Source organism: Meleagris gallopavo, chromosome Z (assembly GCF_000146605.3).
Source record: "Meleagris gallopavo isolate NT-WF06-2002-E0010 breed Aviagen turkey brand Nicholas breeding stock chromosome Z, Turkey_5.1, whole genome shotgun sequence".
In the NCBI taxonomy this organism is placed as follows: domain Eukaryota; kingdom Metazoa; phylum Chordata; class Aves; order Galliformes; family Phasianidae; genus Meleagris; species Meleagris gallopavo.
This window is the reverse complement of record NC_015041.2, coordinates 49,106,314-49,128,830: the sequence shown is the minus strand read 5'-3', so window position 1 is coordinate 49,128,830 and position 22,517 is coordinate 49,106,314. Positions and strand designations below refer to the sequence as shown.

The 22,517-nt window shown below is 42.0% G+C and overlaps 1 protein-coding gene across 1 annotated transcript in view; it reads left to right on the top strand.

The window, feature by feature from the left end:
• Positions 1-447: 447 nt before the first annotated feature.
• ABCA1 (ATP binding cassette subfamily A member 1) overlaps positions 448-22,517 on the top strand; it is an 83,058-nt gene continuing 60,988 nt past the window's right edge. Inside the window, exons 1-5 of the mRNA XM_010725981.3 lie at positions 448-563; positions 6,202-6,345; positions 11,669-11,762; positions 15,422-15,563; positions 16,304-16,425. Coding sequence (XP_010724283.1) covers positions 6,280-6,345; positions 11,669-11,762; positions 15,422-15,563; positions 16,304-16,425 — 424 coding nt within the window. The 5' untranslated portion in view covers positions 448-563; positions 6,202-6,279. The remainder of the gene's footprint in view (positions 564-6,201; positions 6,346-11,668; positions 11,763-15,421; positions 15,564-16,303; positions 16,426-22,517) is intronic.

Genomic DNA, 22,517 nt, shown 5'->3' with positions numbered 1-22,517 from the left:
TAGTTGTTTGCAGTATTAATAGGTGTTGAAGAACAAGGCCAGAATCTGCTTGCTACCAAACCTAAGGCCAGGTAGTCAATCTGTGTAAGGTGATGTAAACTAGTCAAGTCCTTGCCAAGGATTGCCAACCAAATACTGTTGTTTGTAGTCCTAATTAAATTATTGCCTGCTGACCCAGAAGCTCTCCAATCATATTGTTAGCAAAAAGCAGTTGGCGTAAACATGGTCTAGGTGATTTTGAAGAGGAAGGCCCTTCTCACTGAATGAACTTTTAGGCAGAATAGTAAACTTGGCCTGATATTCATCTGGCAAATGGGAAAGAAATGGAAGTCCTCCATGGGGAGGTTACGAAAGAATTGCTTTTTTCAGTGCCTGTGTGGCCTTACTGATAATGATCTTGCATCCCAGGCATCAGGCTGCAGGTTCAAAGCTCACACCTCCTCTGCTGACCCTGCACTGCTCGTTATTGCTGCAGAATCCAACAGTGCTTAAACCAGGAGACAAGTGTGTAGCATCTACTGGTTGAGTTTTTATCTCTGCCTTTGCTTTGCTTGGCACTCCAGGTGAGTTGTTTGAACATGCTGCTAATGCTTTTGATGGCGTCTTTTTGTAACTTAGTTCAGAATGTTGGATTTAGAAGGTGACTTTGAAAGGTCAGTGTTCTTATTTCTAGAAAGGTATTATTGTTAGGGTACAGCTTCTCCTCTTCTCTGAAGCTCCAGTAGATTTTGAGATTTTTGACTTCTTGAGAAATTTAGAGACTTGAATGTCAATTTTGCTCCTATTAGTCTCGCAGACTTTACTTGAGTTGTTCTGACTGTAAGATGGGCTCATGAGTTAGTTCTTCACGCATTGTCTGTTTCTGCTGTGGAGATCATCTCTAATTAGGTCCATAACAGTGTGATAAGTGATGGTTTGCATTTGTCCTCAGTCACTCTTTGTCAAGCATATTCTCAACTGCACTTGGACTAACGCTCCTTTTCCACCTCCTATTTATTGAAGTTTAGAGGCAAAGTGCTTTTTTCTTACTGGAAATCATGGAGATTTAAAACAAAGGTTTCTTTCTAATATTTGTCTTGCTGCTTATTCCCTCTTACAGCCTCAGGCTGTACAAAGCAAAGGTGGATGTATTAGTGTCCTATCCATAGCTACTAGTTGGAAAGAAATTATAAGCTGAGATCCAGGTATTCTGCAAGAAAGCAGCTAGGATGTTAGACCCTGATTTGGGTGATGTAGCTCAACTCTTGGCTCTAATCAGTGCCTGTACTCCTAAAATGCCCAGACAATTCTCTTGACAGTTTGTCTTGTTTGAATTTGAGGCACACACTTCTCTCTTGCCTTCTGTCATGGTGACCTGATCTCAGCTGGTGGCATATGGAGCACTGAGAGTGACTTTGCTCTTGTGTCTGGGCTTTGCAGAGTTGAGGTGGCTCATGACACTGTTTGCTCCGTGAAATGCAGCTTGGTTCTACATAAAGGAAATAAAGTCATTTCTCAGTCTTCACCAAAAGGACGTTTCTGCTCACAGCCAGTGTTCTTTCCCTCAGCTGTCCCATTTCTTTTGAAGAGTGGCTGTTTGATTTGGTAGATACTTACAGAAAGGCTGTTGCTATTAAGCACATTTACAGTTTTTCATTTGAGATCATGTGTGTAATGTGCTAGGCCATGTTTGCTTGCAGTAGAGGGACAATACTGGCTGTAGTAGATGTATGTTGCACCCAGCAAATAATGTTTTTTATTTTTATTTTTCCCCTCAAAGGGCATTATCTGTAGATATTGGACTAGTATTCTCCATGGCTACTTGGTCTGTGGAGAGCTGCCAGTGGTCGTAACTTTTGCAATGTGGAAATCTGGCCAAGAGGATGGGATGGAAGGCTTCTGACTGCTTTCATGGCAGCCTGTGAGTCTGTTAACTAGTACAAGCTTTTAGCTCTGCTGACCAGGGCTTGGTTTAAGTCATTGCTGGAAAAAGTTCTGTATCCTTCTGCCAGAATCCTGAAATGTTCCACTCCCGTAAGGTTTGGTAGGTTTGCTTTGTTCCCTGTATAAATAGTGATTTCTTCTCCAGGGGAAAGGTTTTTTTGCCCCCAGAAGAAAGCAAACAGCTGCATTGTTTGCAGAAAGCTGCTTTTGAAAGCTGTTTTATGTTTACTTAGTACAGACACCAGGCATGGGGGTGGGGAATTGGTTCTCTTCCACTTGACCTTTTTTTCCTCTTAAAATCTACAGCTGTAAAAATACATAGCTTTGTGTTTAAGACTGATTGGGTCTGGCTATTCTCGGTGTACCAGCTAATGGACTTTTCAGTAGCCAATTTATTCTTGATGATTGTGATAGTGCTTATCTAGACAGGGTTGGTCAAAGTGTTTCACTGTCAGCATTTTCAGAATTCATCTCTTCATGTATTTATCTCTTAAAGTGATTTTTGAATTGCACACTCAGATGGATTTGTAGCCTTATAGGTCTGGAATTCATGTGGAGCTTCTGGAGTGGGGAGAAAAGCCATCTGCAGGGACAGTCCATGGGACAAGCACATGGAGACAACTCTGTCCAAAGATCTGAGGGAGTATTTGGATGCTTCTTTTGCTTAATGCCTCCTGTGTTTTCTTATGAATTGAGAAGATTTGGAATGCTTGGAAAAACAGCATGTTATGTGTTTGCAGATCTGAGTGGCATGCTGGTAAGGCATGCTAGGAGGTCTGTGTACTAGTTTATTGGCTGGTTGGATGTGAGATGGCCTCATGATCCTTTTAATTGGCTGTCTGTTTAACTGAGTTCTTGTTCTATCTGCATATTGCACAGGGCATGAGTCTCGATTCAGTATGTTGCTGTAAACGCCCATTATGCCTGATCTACTAGACCAGGTGTATCTCAAAGATGTAGGCAATTTGAGTCTCCCCTGCTATGCTTCATTTTGTCTAAGCTATGCAGTTGTGTTAAGGAGGTGGAGAAATGCTGAAGCAGAGCTAAACAAGAATGGTTTTCTGAGTGATGAATAGAAGTAAGCCTCTTGCCTGTAAACTTACAACTGCTGTTGTAACTGCACTGGAAAACAAGCAGTGTTCACGCAGTGGAAAAGGTTGGCTGTGCAAGTTGGATGTCCACAGCAGACTTTTATGCAGCTAGGTTGCACTACTTGTAACAGCTTAGGAAATTGTTCCAATTTCACATTGCCTATGAAAACATGAAAATAAGAGTGTTCTTTTTTTTTAATTTATTTATTTATTTATTTTTGAGGTAAGCTCAGTCTTGGCAGGTATAAATCCCTCTCTTCAGCAGAGGTGTTGTACCTTACATCTCAGGAAACTTGTACTGCTTTGGCAAATTCATGCAGCTTTTCTTGTGCTCAACAGAAATATTACTGCTTTTTTAGAGGTGAGAGTGATCCATGGTGCACACTGCTGGCTAACGAAATTTTCCTTAGGTGTGATAGAAAAGGAAAACTAGCTGGTATCTGTGGGCTTTGGAACAGCAGTACTAAATAGTGAGTTGGGTTTCGCTGTTGTGTGGACTACAGCTCCGGCTGAGCTGAGAGAGTTGGGTCTGCCACTGTTTTCTGTGTTTCTGGTTTGTAATCCTTGCTTTCTGACTGATAGAAGAGCATTTGAAATGTCGCTAACCCATTTTTGCCTGGGATTTAGTTTGCGCAGCATTTTCTGAGGCATTAGTAATTCAGGTGGACCTAGTTAACTTGTATCAGCAGTGAACCAAATGTGTCAGCCTCTGATACAGATCAAAATTGGAGACAGATACAGGCATCAGCAAAACCTGGGTTACCCCCATCTGTGAGAGATGCTGGGACTTGAATGTTTCTGAAGCTGTAATACCAGCGTGGCTGGAAGAAGAAGAAGAACTGGGTGCACTTTGGGTTCAGTTTTTGTGCTCTCAGTGAACATCTGGTGATAGGACTTGTCTCTTTGGTTAATGTAGAGACTTAGCTTATTGTGTCAACATATGGGACAGGTTTTCAAATCATCAGCTACAGTCCTTACAAATGAATATTTTTGCCTTATTTAAAACTTGTGTCCAGACAAACTGGCCTTGCTTGAAAGCCAGAACTTTTTTTGTGCTTTGTTCTCTGTAATGTTTAGCTGAACTTCATAGAGAGCTGAAATCCAAGCAGGCACAGCCAAGTCTTCCTAGTTGCACAGGTTTCTGCTGATCAGCTGAGAGGTGTTAAATGATCATATATGTGCCCTTATGTCACTGCAAAGTGCAGTATGAACCCTACAAAGTCCATAAAGCAATTGTTCCACGTTTTGAATCATGGGGACTGGCTGCAATTGCAAGGAACTAACATTTGGATTTCTGCTGGCATGGATAAAGCTGCTACCCTGTGACTAGCTCAGACAGCCCTAAACTGCTTCAAATTCTTTTCTGCTGTCTTTATGAAGAGTGTTAAAGTGAAAGAGTTGAATGTAACTCCATTGAGAAGCCAAAGCTCTCTGCTGCTCCCTGGAAGATCCTTTCTGTTATCTTCCTCGTGGAATTTGGTCTTTAGCTGTATCTGGTAGAAAACACTGGGAAGTAGTTTGCTGCAGATCATTAATTGTATTACAGAGTGGCATTTTTATGTTGTTGATACGCTATTAGCTGTTACAGTGCCTCACTTGAGTGCATCTGGGAGTTCACTGTTTACCAGGCAGATGTGCACACAGCTGGAACGTGTTAATGTCAGGAGTTCCAGCCAGAAGGAAGCACAGGGTAGGGGGAGGAAAGCTCTCCTGCCAGATCAGCTGGGCATCTCTCTATGAAGAGAAGCATCTGCAAGCACTGTTCACTGCAGTGAATTATAGCAATGAGCCCCTATTGGCTGTATGCTCAGCTGCCTGTGTAGAGACATGAGGTTCAATTTGTAGGTTTTTGTAGGTTACTGTTCTGTTACTGTACTGTCTGTTACTGTTCTTGCTCCCTTATTCTGGCATGAAAAACGCTGCTGTGCTGTTGTGATCCTACAGTATAATTTTCTGTGGAATTCAGCGTGGAGACTTTAATTATCCTGTTTGTAGTGTTTGGGAAACTTTTGTGTAGCAGAGACCTATGCTATACGACAATTTTTTAATCTGCTGTTGTAATAATGGATGTAATTGTGGGTAAAACTTAAAAGCTGCAAATACTCATTTACTCAAAGCTGGCATTCAGAATTGCTATATCTAATCTAATCTTGTTCCAGTGCGAGAATGGTCAAAGCATTTTCTGAAGAAGGCTTAAGTTCATAATGTGTTTGTGGATTTTGAAAACATCTTCAATGCAGTTTGCAGTCAGGCATGCATCTCTGAATAATAGGTCTGTGATAATGGTATGTGGAACGTGAGAATCAATAGCATGTGTTCCCACTTCAGCCGATGTTAGGGGGAATGGCTATCTGATAGTGTGCTTGGATCGATTGCTAGCTGTCCTGTTAACACTGAGACTGTCAACAGAATGTATTGAGGAGCATAAACCAGAATTAATTTGCTGTGAATTAGTTAAATCCCTGCATGGACACTTATTCAGAAGGAAAGTACTCTTAATCTGAAATGGCTTAATCTCAAAAGTAAATTAAGCTATTCTAAATAAATTTTGGAATAATAATAATAAAAGATTTAATGGCTTTCAATCTACTGTAAGCTCATCTTTGTATATGAGCCTTCCTGAAAGTCTCTGTGTACCCAAGCTTAGACTGTGTTATTATTAAAAGCCACCAAAGAAGCTAATGTGTTTTTGAATCCTTTTTACTTTCTCATACATTTGCAAGGTGCATACTGAATGCATACTGCTCACGACAGCTGTGGAGACCAAGTGGCTTTAAGACCCTACACTGACTCAATAGCAGTTGTCCATTCACTTTATCCAAATATGAATGGCTTCAGGGTCACTTGCCTCCAAGGAGATGCATGTTTCTCCCTTGCATGTTAAGTGCGTAGCATTTTCTTCTACAAGCAAATGTATTAGTTGGAATGCCAAACAAAGACATACCTAATTTGGCAAAATGTTTTTCACCATTAGAAAAGTAAATATGGAGAGAAGCTTTTTTCTTTAAATCTGAGCTTTCTTGAACCTATGAGACTTGGCTAGAGTGCATAGAGAAAGAGAGCAGATGTGGGGAATGCAGTGAGGGGCTGGCTGCAAGGCTTCATGAGCTCACAGCCTCTGCCTTTTTCAGTCTTGTTGCCTTTTCTCATCTCGCATAATTTTTCCCTTTGAACTCTTGCTTTCTAGTTAATGCCCAGCCACAAAATCCTTGCTGTGTACTGCTGCTGCTGCTTCACAAAGGGAGGAAGGCATTGTTGAAAAACGATGGCGTTTTGGACGCAGCTGGGATTGCTGCTATGGAAGAACTTCACCTACAGAAGAAGACAGACTGTAAGTATTAGCCAAAGGGTTTTTTGTCTAAGTTCCAGCATTGTGGCTTGCTCGTCAAGTGAAATAAGGGAAAATTTCCTGCGTATTGGTGTTTCAAATCTTAGAGGATCCTGGCAAAACAGCTGATCTGCCTTTTCAAAGAGCTGACTCAAATCCTTAGCAGATAAGAGTGAGGGGGTTTAGAGTTGCCCCTGGATGCCGGTGTGTCAGAGTACTGAAATACTTGTCCAACCTGGCAGGGAGGGATGTAAGTCCAGTGACTCTGTTGAGACCTGCCTGCTCCTCAGGAAGAGTACTGTCAGGCTGTGTATCTGTGGCATGGACTCTAAACACTTTTGACTGCTGTAAGCTGCAACAACAGCAGACAAATTCAGCCACTTCGTAATGTGGCCAAAGGTCTAATGGTTGTTTTCCCAGTGTTGGGACCTCTGCTAGAGGCAATAGCAAGCATTTTTGATCTCTAATCAAGGAGAGGCACACAAGCCTGTTGTGAAACTTTTCAACAGAAGGTTTACTTTAAGTAGTTGACATGAGACATGCTCTCACATTTGTGTAGAGACAAATCCAGGAAACTGACACTTTGCTTCCAAGGAGCATTCTGATTAGCCTCAATGCTGGCCTCACCATCTGTTATCAGTATGGACATACCTGTTACAGTAGGCAATAAGCAGCAGGAGTCTCTCTGTGTGGAGACAGGAACAGAGAAGCATGGATCCAGTGTATTCTCCTCAAGGCTTTCTGTCTTAACATTAATGAGACCTCACAAGATGCTATGACTTCTGCACACAGTTAAAGCCAAAGAAGGCACAGCCCCTCTAGGGCTTCAGGGGTAACTGTGTTGCAGTGGGCCATGTTCTGTGGAACAGGACTGTGCAGAGGAGCTGTCCCATTACATCTGACCTTGGGGAGGTATGAGCAGAGAATGTGAGAGGAACGTTAGTTACTGAGGTGGTGAGTGGAAAATGGTGTCTCTGATAAGCTTTCTGAACCCTGCAAATGTCAGGGTGTTTGCCAGCTGTCTGGGCCTGGGTTGCTTTAGAAACTGAGAGTCACAAGGGAGAGGCCGCTATCATACTCACTGGTGGAGATGGAAGCAGTCTCTGAAGTCATTGCTCAAATGTCTGAGACTTGTCACTGGACTTGTGTCCTGTGAATTCAGAGCTGAATGTGTCCCATTGTTAAAGTATTCAAATGAAACCAGACAAAGGATTGTTTGGGGTTTCTTTTGTTTGTTTTTTTTCCCTCAATACCTCTGGTTACAGGGCTGTCAAGGGTGGCGGGAAGTTCTATGCAAGTGGCAGTTTTTATCCTTATCCAATTGTCTTGATCTTTCAGGACAAAGCAGCCCGTCTTATAAGCTGTGGGCTGCATCAGCCCTAAGGAGTGATGCTGTCTGCTCTCTTGTATTGGGGGTAAGGGGAGGAGGGGGGTGCGGTTAATATCCTAACCTTGTGAACTGCTTCATAATTTATAAGAATGTTGCAATGGATTGGAGGAAGTAGTCTCAACAGTGGCTACAGCTCTTTAAAGTACATGCTGTTCTCATTTATTCTAAGAGCCTATGTAACCTAGGCTTTTAGAGCTGAAAATACTTTCTTCTCCCCCTTGGTACTAGCAATCTTACTCTTGCCCCCTCCCAGACTGTCTTTATGATTGATGGAGCCTGTGTGGCAAACTTTAACTGGTTCAACCAGGAGGAGATTTCAGAGGAGCTGAGTGCTATGGCTTTTTTTTCCTCTGAGTCCTCTGAAATTAATGCATCCAGTCTGAAGGTTATTTGAAACAGGCTGGCGTAGCACGTCCTGTCAAGTAGCTGTAAGGTGGGCAACAGAAGTTTATTCCGATTTTTAGCAATGCCACGAAAATGCTGAAGGCATCTACTTGTAAGCAGAAAAAGACCTTTCTTTTGGTACTTCTGTCATGATCTTGGATCTGTTCAGCTGTTTTTTGGAACCTTCTGACGCCTTCTGTATCAGTTTCCCATTGAGTAGCTCAAAGGCTACCGCTTACAGTCTGTAATGTATTATTAGTCAATTCACAGCAAAAGCAGCCTATCATCACAGGTTTTTATGATTTATGTCCAGAGTTTTGCTCAAATGTTTTTAATTTGGGCTTCACCTGCAGGTATCAAAAGGGAAGGCCCATTAAGCAAAGACAGGGAATTACCAGAACATCTCTTCTAGCCACGCTGGTCTCATGGTTGCACAGTTGTCATCTATTAGGAGACCAGCATTCTGGGTTTTCTGGCAGTGCTGCTCAGCCATTTGTACTTACTGAAGGTGTAGCCCAAAAATAATTTGATTCCTCTTGTTTTTCCCACAAGAAGTCTGGTTTCCCTTGCTTCTGACTGAACTCTCTCTTCTGCTGCAGTGAGTTTGGGCTATGTTGCGAAAGCTGGGTCCGAAGCTTAGCCTGACGTGTGCAATTCAAGTGTTACTTTGTACTGGATTACTTCCAACAGCGCTGGAGTGGGGGGGAAGGAGTACACAGGGGGAGAGCAGGAAAAGAATTGTGTTCAGGGTTCACTGTTGTGTAAAAGCACTGTCTCTTCCTGCTGTCTTGCAAGTGAGGAGACCTCTCAAGCTTGCATGGCAAGGCTGATTACCAGCTGGTAGCTCCTTGCATTGAAGCTGGACTATGAAGATGAGGACACTGGCGGGAAATGAAATGGGATGGTAGTTTGATTAGTTCTTGCTCAACTGATTTCCTGTTGACAAAGTGTTGATCTCAATATTTAATGGTATCCTCCATTACTAGCCAACTGATACAGATTGGATGTGCTTCAGGAACTAGTCTCAGTTAAGTTATGAGTAGCTTGTTCTGGTCCACGTGCTGCTGTCTGCAGAAGTGGTGTTCCTCCTTTTCTTCCAAGGGAGGCAGAGGTGGCAGAGAAGTGACGCTTGGATTCACCAGCCATGCTGGTCTAGTGGCTGCAGTAAGTGAGGAAACTCAATTTTCATTATATCTTTAGTGTGAGCCTGGGTCAGGCACGTCCCTTTTGGTGTTGATGTGTCCATCTCTACAAAGGCAGCAACATATGAAGAGTGCTGGTGTAATTACTGCTGTGGGAAGTCCAGGAAGTGGTAGGGAAAGGGAGCTTCTGTGGAATGAAAGGAAGAGGCTTTGTTTTTTTGTTGAATAGTGTAAGGGGCTGTCCAAAGGGTCCAGGCTCTCTATTGAAGTTCTACGTATACATTAAGTTTGACCCCATGTTTCAGCAGTTGCTGGCTGTGTCTCATGGAGCAGCATTTCAGTGCAGCTGTGATGAATCAGCCTTCAGCTGCAAATGCACAGCTGATCCAGTCCAAACAGCCTCCCTCTTCTGTCCTTCCTTTGCCTGTGAGTTGGGAAGGCTGGAAGTGTGTGTGCAGGTGTATGCAGAGGTGTACAGCACTTCGCATGCAGCATGCACGTGGTCACTTTCTGGGTTATGCAATTAGCCATTTCTGGCTGTGCAGCAGAGGAGCTGGGGTGGATGTTTCTTTGTGCAAGCCAGGGCTGCAGCCAGTGCTTTCTCTCTGCAGCTGCAGGAGTGAGACTGCTTGGGCACACTGGGCAGCCTCCGCAAACCCGGCTGGCATCATTCTGCCTCCAGCGTAGCATGGTGGCATGTATAAGATGCCTGCTCCTTACCAGGGTAAGGATGGTAAAGGTGACACAGATAGGGTAACACAGAGGGCTGTATTGCATACCAGAGCACAGCCACCAGTGCTGGCAGAGGGAATGGCTTGTGCTGCTTCTTGGCCTATTGGTGTCCTAGTGCTGAGCATCTCTGTCCTCTGGGAGCCAGACAGATGTTTGGTGTTCAGAGGTGCAGCTTGCTGCTGTTAGTGGCTGTGTGCCTGCCACTGTCATTGTCCATTATAAAAATGGAGGTATTTTTATGACACCTCTGTTAGCATGGTTTCAGTGGAGTTTCTTATCCAATGACCACAGTTATTCCCACAAGAATAACAGGTGGGAAATGCTATCCCAAACTCATCCTGTGGAGTCTGATACCATTGCCAGAAGTGCTGGTGAGAATGACATTCAGTTTTAATTTCTGGATATGGTGCCATTAGGCTGGATATCAGCCATTAAGGGTATCTGTGAAAATACATAAATGGTTTCCTTTACTGGACTGTGGCATTCGTTTTGGTGTATTGATTTTATGGTGTGAGATTTATTCAAGGTACAGTAGTCGTGAAATCTTACCTTTAAATTTTCCTAGAGTGCTCTGTGTTGAGAGACTAGTTTTAACTGTTAACAGTGTAGAATAGGAAAACACATTTGTGAGGGGACTATCTTCTCCACAGGGTTGCAGATCTTATCCCATCTGGCTTGTAAAAACAACATGGGTATCTTATTAAAAGATGTTTTTTCCAGAGAGGGTGAAAAGATTTCTCTTCACTTGACCAAGAAAACATTTTTTTCCTTCCCTCAAGGGGAAAAAGCGCAAGATGTTGCAGCATAAAAAAAACGGTGTTTTCCTTGTATTATGGCTTACCTGGAGTGTGTTTAGGCAGTCTTTCTGGAATGGGAAAGAAGGGATAACAGGTGAAGCTCTAGCCTCAAGTGTTTTTGCTTATGTCTCAGAAGCTCTGAGTTCAATTATTGGTTTGTCCATGTTCTTCTCTAGGATATAGCAGCACTCAGTGAATTTCCCTGTGCTTCAATTTCCTAAAAAAATATTCTGTTTTTAATAGTAAAACCTTTTCGTCTATTCTTATCTGATTCCTTCAACAACTGAGCTCTTTCTGTCTTTAACTATGAGTATTCCAGTGTTTACAGTGTTTACCTGTCTTGGAGAGTATAAATACATTAGAACCAAACAGTAATTGCTATACTAGGTATAAGCTTAGTAGCTTTGCTCCCTTGATAACAATATATGTATCTAACAGAAATGATTTAGCGTAGCTATGCACTGGCACAATATTCATCCCTAATGTTAGGGTAAGAGCTGAGTTGTTTATTGTGAAGATGGAATAGAAGTGCTTCCCATTAGCTCTAAAATACGAGGCCAGAAAACCAGCTGATTTCTGGGAAGAGTATAGGGAGATTTCTTTCAGGCAAGGGATGAGGAGAACTAAAAAAGCCAAAAATAACCCGTGTTAAATGCATCTGGTTTAATCTTGTAACTCGCCTGTATCAACAACAAACAAAAACCTGTAATTTTTCAGTGTTCTCTGAAGTTGTAGGAACAAACTTTTTGATCCTGGAATGCATAACCAAAGGGATGTGAGAATGTGCTTGCAAAACTATCTTGTCTTAGAAGTGGATTGTACTGGAAACTCTGTTTTACCCTGTATTTTGGATATGAATTTTAATACTTTGTTGTTTCCAGTTCCAGTTGCTGATCGAAGTTGCTTGGCCTCTGTTTATCTTCTTCATCCTGATCTCTGTAAGACTTTCATATCCGCCCTATGAACAACATGAATGTAAGTACCAAACACAGCAGCTGCACCCAGAATGGTTGTTATTTCAAGGCTAGAAGGCAGCAGTGCCAACTGGCAGGAGACAAAGATCAGGGGTAATGGTTGCATACCTCTTCATAATCTTCAGAGAAGTTTTAGTGGCTGCTTTCTTTCAATTTTGGGGACTGCAGAATGTTCTGACAACTTAATGTTCCTCTACGACTGTGTTTTGCTACTGTTTTTCTTGCCGTTTCTGAGTTTTTGCATATATAATGTATTAGCCAAGGAATTGCTGTGGAAATGTGACAAGGCTGCAAAACCCACACAGAACCTAAGCTTTATTTCTCATTCTTGTTCTGCATGTGACTGCATTAAAAGAAAGTGGTGTTCAGATCTCTAAGAAAGCAATCTCATTTTCAGACAGTAACGTGGGCTAATGTATTACATAAAAGAACAGAAGAGCAATTTCACTTTTAACTGTACAGTGTCGACTTTATATTCAGTAGATTCAGCAGTCGCACATTTATGGGAAAAACTGTTGTATTTTTCTCTTTACATCATAGATAGGTACATTTCAGCTTTTCCATCAAAGGAAGCTTATTTTTGCTCTCTAGATGACTGTGATGGTTGCCATTTGATTTAGGAAGCAGAACTCATTGAAGCAATATGCTTAATCTTAAATGCGATTGGTAGTGACTTCATGTTTCAATTAGCTGACTATGGAAGAGTTCTTTGTTTATCTTTCCTTTGCCTGATTACTACAAGGTAAAGGCTAAGGGTCAGTGCAGCGTGTTTCTGGAGGGCACTCTGAATTGTTTCATTCTGAAAATAGGTAAAGAACTAGCTCTTACAGCACTTAACCCTGTGGTTCTTTGCAAGTATCTGGGGTATTTTATGTTGCTTACTGGGCTTTTAAGCTAGCTTTTCAAAGGTTAAGTGCTAATAATGTCTGCAACTTCCTTATGTGGTTTGGACACTGGTGGTCTCACTGCCTAACTCTGTTTTGTGGCTGGCAGGGTAATTGAAATTTCTCTAAATGCAATCTTGTACTTTGCTGCTAGAAATTCAAATTACCTCTGCTGACTGTTACAGTAGAACTAGAAGAAATGTCTGCAGTATGGACGTGGAGCTTGAGAGAAACAATACACATTTGCTCAGTTGGTACAAAGAACGGTAGCAGTCTCAGTGGTACTTCTTGCCAGCTTTGGCTGTGCTGGATATAAACTCAACCCTAGCAAGAGCTGCTTTTTTTTCAGCCGTTCAGAGTGAGTGTAATATAGGATTGGGACTGTTAGTTAGCCTCTTTGAACATCCTTTGGTCTGGCACCAGTTGTCAGAAGAATTTTAATTATCTCTCACCTGTCTTCCTTTTTCCTTCTCATTTTTATTGACTAAAGTTTTGTTTGTCTTCTCCCTCTATTGGCATCAACAATAGTAGAGTGTTGAGTATCTACTAACTGTTAAATTCACGCTTTCTGGTTAATTCCTCCCCTGTTCTCAGAAGCTTTCAGAAAAATGGAAACTAAATTCTTTCATTTAAGACTGGATTGGTTTAACTGATTATTCTCTCATACATTGACAGATATGTGTCGTGTAGTGGAACTTTTCTTTTGCTGAGTGTGAGCAGAAATGCTGGAAAGAAACCTTGAGTTCATGATGGGATCTGTGTCAATATTGTGCATGCCTTTAGGGGAACTGGATTGTTATCTGTGGTGACAGCACTGTGTGCTGTTACAAAATGACTTACAAGTGAGGCTTGATCATAGCAGTAACAGAACTTCATGCAAATGCTTTGCAACCTCCAGACAGCCTAGTTATTTTAGTGGTACAGTTTGTTTAATAAACTGATAAGAATTTCAGCTCTCTTTCTGTTGGAGATAAAGGAGCAGAACCATGGGTTGCACCATTTCTCTAATTTGACTTACCAGACAGGACTTTTCTTTCCCTGCTGATATGAGGAACCTTTTTCTGGAAACTTTAAAGATAGGTAGGTGGCTTTCACCAGATCAGCCAGAGAAGACATCTCAAACTGTGATAGCCTGTCATCACTTTCATGTCATTAGGGTTTTGTTTCAATATAGTGTATAAGTACTTTTATCAAGAGGAACTTCTAGTGAGGCTGCTGCTGTGTCTTATAGAGCTTGACTTTTCCATTCCTGTGAACCCTTCAAGGCGTTCAAAATGCACTTCATTTGGAAGAAAAAAAAGACTAATTTATACAGAAGAGCTAGATGTGATACAGTTGAAAAAGTTGTTCTGATAAATTGTGTCTTCTGACTAACACAGTTGTCTTAGAACAAGGTAATTTCTGCTTTACTCTTCTTTAGGAAACTGCATTTACATGCTTCACTGAGTTTAGAAAGTTACCATGAATTCTTATATGTTTTTGTTTTCATGTTGCTTTTAGTTTTATTTTTTAATCCATGTAAAATTTTATCCATGTGAAGTGAAAGGCATGGAGGAGAGAGAAAGTGTTTCTTTGAGAAATTTTAGGAAAATAATCTGAATGTCTCAGCATTTTTCCTTTCATACCCTCCCCATACTCTTCTTACAAAAAGAGAAATGAAACAAAAGCCAGATAATTCAGGTAAATAGTGTTTCTATTTTGAAAAGAATACTAGGAACTAATAGTCCCCTGGTACTGGAAACAATGAACCTTTGGTTTCCTCATCTTTCTCCTGGACAGAGTCCCTGGCTTTCTCCAGGGAGGGCTGACAAGCTCCCTGTCTTCTCCCCAACACTGTCTTCTCCACTACTGTACTATCCAGCCTTATTGGGTTTGAGCAGCACTGACTTCTCATCCTTTGGGGATTTGGTACTCCTGCTGTGCCTGTGGGACTAGCCAGCCACCTCCCCATCTAATAGCAGGCATGTGAAGATGAAACAGGCACAGGAGTGTGAGGTTTTGGGAGCAGTGGATGGGGAATGTGAGTCTCAAAGTCTTGAGGAGCTGTCTTATGTGAGAGATAGTGAGGAACAGTGTAACATCCCTTCCCCTTCCACTCCCTGGGTGGGGGTAAGAAAGCAGGTTCATTTGCAGAAAGCAGAGTGACAAGTCATCTTGGAAGCAGGATTATATGGTAGAAGCCTTTCTTCTGGAGGCCATGGGATTCACAGGTACAAGTGTCATACTGGTGGAGTTTTGCCATGGCCAGTTCGTTACCGCTTTAACTCTCACCAGATTTTCTAGCATAAGCAGGATGTGAATGTTGAAGTATGACTTAAGTAGGTCTTCAATAGCAAGAATTGAAAATTTGTAGTTGGCAGGCAGGTGTATAAGTGTTGGAACTCTGAAACTCAAACCGCTGTGAGAGCAGTGACATACTTATCTCAGGTAAACCAACACAGGCACCTCACAAATGCTGACCTTGTGCTTTTGCACTTACAATGCATGTAAGTGAGGAGAGAGTTTTGAAAACCAAATGACCAGAAATAATGGTGCAAAGTGGAGGGTAGCTGAGGGCTTTATGCACCTAACAAAGTATAATTTTTAAGTGGAGGAGGTAGGTTTGTGCAGAGAAGTTAACATCAACTCAGCCTTCTTGATGTTGGCCATTACACTCTCTTAAAAGCATTGTGAGGCAATAAGCTGGACAGAATTGCCATTGCCCTCCTCTACCACATAGTGTTATATCTGACATGTGTATTGTGTCTGTCTCCTAACTATTTTGTTTTGATTTTAGGTCACTTCCCAAACAAAGCTATGCCCTCAGCAGGAACATTGCCCTGGATACAGGGGATCATCTGCAATGCCAACAACCCTTGTTTCCGCTACCCAACACCAGGGGAATCCCCTGGTATTGTTGGAAACTTCAATGCGTCCATGTGAGTCTGCCTGCTTTTTCCTTATCTCTTTTCTTTGGGGAGCACATGGAAAGGGCATATTTTGAAGTCATCAGTTCTTTGTGCAATCCTGTGCTGTTGAGAGCCAAGTCTGTTCTCTTACTGAGCATTCTGAGGTCAGCCTATAAAGAGGTGAGATGCAAGGCCTGTTTTTCAGAGAGCCCCTTTCCCTGGCTAACAAACCTCTGAGATGAATGGTGTAGGAGTGAGAAACAGTATAAGAGTAGGATCTGACAGGACTCTCCTTCTTGTTTATTGCTGGCTAATGTATTATTGGAAGCTCCACTTACGGTCAGCATTGTTACACCCTGCCTTGTTTGCTGAGTTTGTAGTGTCAGGCCAGCTAAACTTGATGCAGAACAAAAGGTGCCTGCAACCCGGAAAAACACTTGAAAATGAACAACGGCATATTTAAAATATTGAGCTTCTATGTGGAAGGAGTTAACAAGCAGCAGGAGGCCCTATCCGTCCCAGTCTGAACTGCTTTCAAATGCTTGGAGGTTACCAATCTAACTTGGTTTGACCCTGCTTTAGCAGTCATCTTTAATTAGGCTCCTTAATTTTCCCGGAAATCATGACCAAAGAAAGGGTTCGTTGTACTGGAGAGAGCAATGGCATAACTGGAGGGACTGAAGTTTAAAACTGGGACATGAAATTTTGTCTGTGGATACTGGCTTACAGAACTGATGACTGCTGTTTTTCGTTTGTTTGTTTTCCACCAGTGTTTCCCGCCTATTTTCAGATGCCAAAAGGTTACTCTTGTACAGCCAACAGGACACAAGCATAAAGGATGTCCAGAAAGTCTTGGCAAAACTGCGGAAACTGGGAAACTTCTCTGGCTTAGGTAATGGCACAGCAGAAGGAGTCACCTACATCTGATGTTTTTTGTCTGGTTAATTGTGCACATGTGTACATTCAGCATCTCTGCCCCTGACAGGGAGACTGGAATCAGATGATCTTTGAGGTCCCCTCCAAACTAAGCCGTTCTGTGATTTCTGAAATGTACAAGAACAAGAAGGTGCATGCTTGTAACTGTTGCTCATTAGTCTCTCCCATCTCTCAGAAGTAGCTTAAACCTCTCCAAGTTAGAGCTTTGTGTGCTCTTTAGATTCTTTTGTAGAAGAGAAATGATGCCAAGGATAGCAGCTATTTTGGGTGTGATATTACAGTCCTAAAACTGTTGAAGTGAATTAAAATGCTTTCTTTCTTAAAGGGCTTTAAGTAGTGGGTGTTTTGGAAAACACTACTTACTTTACTGTTTTGTCAGTGAAGCAACAAACCCCTCGTGGCTGGAATTTACCCCTTTACTCCATAAGCTGACTAAGTTGCTGATGAAAGGCAAATAAGCAGAAACTGATGTTGGCTTATGGTTTGCAGACTGAAAGCTGACTATTTTCACTGTGAGATGACAGTTAAATCTTCATTTTCCTTCTTCGTTTTTAGTTTCCCTGGGACAATTTGGAATGGGATACTTTATTCTCTGTTATTGTCCAATAGGATTTTTGAATTATAAACTCCAAAGAAAGTGTTTTGTCTTGAAGGTTCATTACTATGTGTCATAAAAACTGAAGATCTTTGTTTTCAGCTGACATAGGAAGATCTGCCATGTTTTCTTAAATGTCCAAATGAAAAGGTGGCTAGTGTGAGATCACACAGAAAGCTTGCAGCAGATCTGGGACTTGCAACATCTTTACCCAGTCTTGGGGAATGTGACTGGTTTCCCATTATTGCCAAGTTTCTCTGACATGGCAACATGCTAGAATTTTTTTGGGTAATTTTCTCCGAAAGATTATTTTTCTTGGCTAATTTGTTGGTGCTGCATGCTTCTTTCAGAAGCAATGGAAATGAATGATTTAGAAAAAAAAATACAATGAGAGAGTGGAGCACAGTCACTGAGTGCTTTCATCTACAGTGAAAGCAGTTGTTGACATTTCAGAGCTTTGTGCAAATTGTCCCTCATTTTACAATTATAGTGCTCTTTTCATCTGAGCATGATTCATGCTCCATGAAGGAAAATACCTGATGGGCTGTGAATAGTTTCACATGTCTAATGTGATCTGAGCATACTTTTAGGACTGAGGTTTCCTTTTTATGTTCTTTCCTGTGTTTCTCAGTACATTGTGGGTCACTTCGAAATAGTTTGTCTTGTTACTGACAGGTTGCCAGATGTATGCTGGCTGTACGTACAGACAGGTGTGCAAAGGCTTTGTCATGGATCAGCAACTCTCTCCCCTTCAGGGCTGTGCAGAATCCTGATGTGATCAGATGTGCAGGTGTTGGTGTGAGCTACTGCCTTTCTTTCAGCATTAGTTGATGTTTATCCTAACATGTAAACGACACACTTCATAGCAGGTCTCAAAGTCTGTAGTGCCAGGCAGCACCATTGTTTTTTTTTTTTTTTTTACCTGAGTTTGTGGGGAGGAGAGAGTATGGGTGAACACAGGGATGACACAGGGATGACCTGAACATAGATGACAATAAACATAACCAAAATCAGCTACAGTGACTGTATTCCTCAAGGAGAGATTGAAACTACTTTAAAAGGGGCTTGTCAAATGCTTGGTTTATCTCTGTGGTGTTCTGGGAACAGCAAAAGTTGTCACCAGTGTCTGCAAGTTAGCTCTACCAAGGAGAGAAGATAATGGTGTTTTGTATTGAAGCATGCAGTGAGCATCAGATATGGACATTTGTAAGAATACAATCGAATCTGTAAGCTGAAGCTCTCATTGCTGGGAAGGCTTGAGGGGGAGGAGTGATTGCAAGAAACATTTCTCACAGGGAGTATTGTACAGGAGAAAAGTCAGAATGCTTGTGTTTCTTTATACTACAAAGACTAGGGACTGACTGCAAAAAACAAGTGTCTGACAAGTCATCAAAGATCCTATTACTGTAATAAAGTATTTCAAATGTGTAGTTAAAAAAAATCATATATCAAGCCTCTGTGTCATTAGGGTGATAGACTGTCCATTGTTGGTATGGCTTGTAGGGAACAAAGCTTGTTTGTCCTTCTCATGATATGCTCGTTTACAAAGCCTCCAGCCAGGAGGTCCCTTCTGCCCACTCTAGGCTGGCTGATTCACTCTCTGGCAGCATGCATAAGACAGCATCCTCTAATCTTAAAAGTGTCTGTATTTGTCCTTAGCAATGCTTAGATCCCTGTGCAGTGAAGGAAACTGCAGATGAACTGTTCTGCTGCTTTTCACAGAGAGGTGTGAGGAACGGCTTAAATCCCTTCCTTCCTCTCTGAGATATTTCCCCCACTAAGCAAAACCTAAGCAGACTAGAGTGGTGAATGTCAGATGAAAGCATGCTTTCAAAACTGAAAGGATGCCCTGAGTAATTAAAAGCCTTCTGGTGTACAGGAGTAAAGCTTCTTTGCCTACCTTTGTACAGTCATTTCCTGCAATTAGTAGAAAGGCTGATTACCTGATAAGTTAATCATTTTTTAAAAAAAATTTGGAATACCTGGAAGAGAAGCATTTTGAACCATTGATGCATACAAGTATAGCTTTGCAGCTTGAATTTTCCCAATGAGAGTAGCAGTATGCTCCTTACCTTGTGACAGGGGCTCACTTGCAATCTCTGCCAAGAAGCTCCCTCTTCTTCTGTTAGGCTGGTTTGATGTCCATCTTCCACATACTTCCATTGCTGCTTGAAGCTTTGAAAAAAGCTTCATGATCACCATGTAGGAAGCCTATGGGTCTGTATTTCTTTCAGATGTTTGAACTGATGAAAAGAGAGTTTGTCAAAGTCCTTTGTCTTCAAACTTGTTTTAAAAAACAACTTTCATAAACTAATGTCCAAACGGGGACTGTTGGTGTTTAACCTGAAATGAAGCCTGAAGGCCTGGGAAGAGATGCTTGCTTTAACATAACATGGCACTTACACAGGTGCCAGGAAGTCAGGAGGAGTCTTGGTTAAACACACAAGGTAGGACTTGGAGATTTTCTTAGGCAGTGCTTTGCACTCATGCCAACAGGCTTTGTGTCTGTTGTTTCTTGGTGTGATGGGAGATGATCCCTCGGAGCAGGCCGGTCTTCCAGGAGCTAGAGAAACGGCTCCTGCTCTGCTGCTTCTAGCTCCAGAACTTTTCAGTTAAGAAAGGAGGGTGGGCTCAGTTGGAAACAGCTGATCCTCTATGCACAACACCTTATCTTGTCAAGAGAAAACACTAACCAGTGATGAGAGGGACTTCAGGACCTGCAGCTGCATGGGGACTCTGTTCATGGCTGCTTTCAGCAAGCCATGAAATCTATGTGGATGCACACTCATACCACAGCAGAATCAATTTTGCGGGCAGATGCCAATGCCCTCTCCTTGCTAGCACTTGTTACATTTCTGTCCAACAATGTCACCAAGGTCTTCAACATAAATATGATAAGGTGGACTACAGATCAGAATAGAGAGTTAAAGACCTTGGTAACTGCTCCTCCAAGACCATGATATGGCTTTTGGGATTGCATCCTACCATAGGCTTGGCACACTGGAAACAGGCACTGGCTTTGTAACTGTCCTCGGCACTGCTTTAGTGGAAGATAAAGTGGTACAATAAGTAAAGCATTCCTTCTGTTCGGGAAGGTGGAGATACACCTTGCTTTTGGCTCTGAGGCATCCATTCTTTTTGTCCTCTTCCTTACAATGCTTCCAAACGTTTTGCTCAGCAATGCCGTGAGATAACAAAAATCAAAAGGTAAAATTAAAGGTATCTTCTCTGGTTGTTGCTAACAGTTACACATAGAAGCTAGTTTAGCTGGTGTCTACTTCATTACTCTTAGCTTTCAGTGATCCCAAAGGACAAACATTAGGCAACAAACATTGCCTAAGAAATTGCATCAGATCTTAGGCTGTTATTCTACACGTGCCCTCCCTTTCCTGATTGTTTGATAGATTACTGTCACCCACAGTGCAGGAGAAATATCAGCTGGGTGGCATCATCTGCTGATGTGCTTTGATGGCTCTAAGACCTGTACAGACAGATGCACAGACTGATGGGTCTGCAGGGGGTCTGGTCAGGGCTAATGGTGCTACTTCTATTTCAACAGGTAAAGAGTGATGAAGGGTTTGGGCTGAACAGTGGCCTTGGGAAAGGCTTTCTGATGGCGTGTGACCTGCTGTATGATTATTAGGATGCTCAGGGAAACAGGATGTCATCTATTAGATGACTTGGAGGTGATAGATAACTCCCTCTTCAGTGTCTTCTCCCTAATAAAAATAACTCCACACCCTCAAGCTAAACATTTGAATCTGTTCTTGCACCTCCTTGCATCTCCATAATTAAGCAAGTCCCCTCCTTGATTTATTTGGAAGGATCCTAGCAAAAACCAGCCAGGTTAGAATGAGAACTAACAAACCGTATGTCTAGCTGGCTTTTGTGCCCAGAAACACAAGTGGTTGCAGGGTAGCATTCGTGGTATCTTGTGGTAGGTTGTAAATACACGACTGGGTGGTCTGATACTGTGCTCCATTAGTGGCACATGGAGCCTTGCTTTTCCTTTAGGCTGGTGAATTGCCATAAAAACATTGTTCTGTGGTAACGGTGGAGCAATCATGACTCTCAGGGATGTTCCAGGAAGTCCATTTGTTGAACATGGTTTAATTTTAATGTGTTTTCAGTATGTGTTACTTTGTGTTAACCCTCAGCAGAGCACCCTGGGAGGTTTTTGGGCAGTCTCCAAGCTGCTACTCTCAGTCCGTGACATGCAGCCAGCAAGGGGAGCCCAGACCTGTGTGGAAACAGAGGTAATTCTGCTTTGGTCAGGTGCAGTCTGTCAGCATGGAGCACATGGAAGAAGCTGCCAGCACTGGATACTCAAATTGTTCTGTCATGTGCCGTGTGGATTAGTTGGTTAGAAGACTCAGATGTGTACAGCAGTTTTCTCATTTCTACCTCCTTACCTCTTTTTTCACATCACTGAGTCTCTCAGCAGGCACAGATGTGAGTGTCCTTAGATTTTTTTTTTTTTCTTGTTTGAGGTGAATTGGAATTGTGCAGGCAACTGTGAATCTGTTAGAAAAAGCTTTCCAAAGCTTTGAAAGAGAAGTTTAAGTCTCTTACTACAGGTAGTGAGTGATGCCTCTGTGTTAGTCCACAGGGTTCATTTTTTCTGTTTAAATTCCAGCAGGTATGCTAGCAGTCGAGAGGTACCAAGACTGAAAAGACTTCTTACAGCATTATTCATCCCAAATTTTGCGTTCTGTAGTTAGCTGTGCAACTTTTTTGTTAGTGACATGGCGTAGTATTTGCTGAACTGCGTGTTGGCTCACTTATCACTTCCACTGAAGTCTGCTTGTACTTTTCTTAATATTTTGAAGGTGAAGATGAGATTAAAGTAATAAAATATTGCTGGTAGAAGTTTGGGTATGAAGGTCTACTGTACTGTTTAACCTATTATTAAGAGAATCATTCTTGCTTCCTACATGAACTTTCAGAGATTTTTATTGGTAACAGCATTGTTGTTACGTGACTGTACCTACAGGTTGGGATGGGTAATCAGATACAGAAAAATATGCATTGGTGTCTTGTGGTTCTGCAGAACTGGGCTTTGTTGCCTGCTTTTGGCCTGAATTTTCCTTCTGCTGAGATGTTATTGTAGTGGGAGGCATAGATAGAGTATCTGTATGTGTGAATGTAAGAGGGAAATAATAAAGTACTTTTGGAAGTGGAATTCAGAATGTCCAGTCAGCATTACATTATGTCTGGCCTTCCTATAGCATTTGTACTGTAAATGATGAGCTTGAGTAAAATACTTCAGAATCCTGTGACAGAAAACATTGTTCCATGTTAAAAAACATGCAAGGAAAATCATGAGGATGTCAGCGTTGGTCTATGTTGACAGAGGGCTGCACTGGCATTTTAGTTCCTTTAAGGCTCACTATCCTGATGGTGCCAGCTCATAATTTGTCTGCAGCATAACCACCAGTGCTCATAGTTAAAAT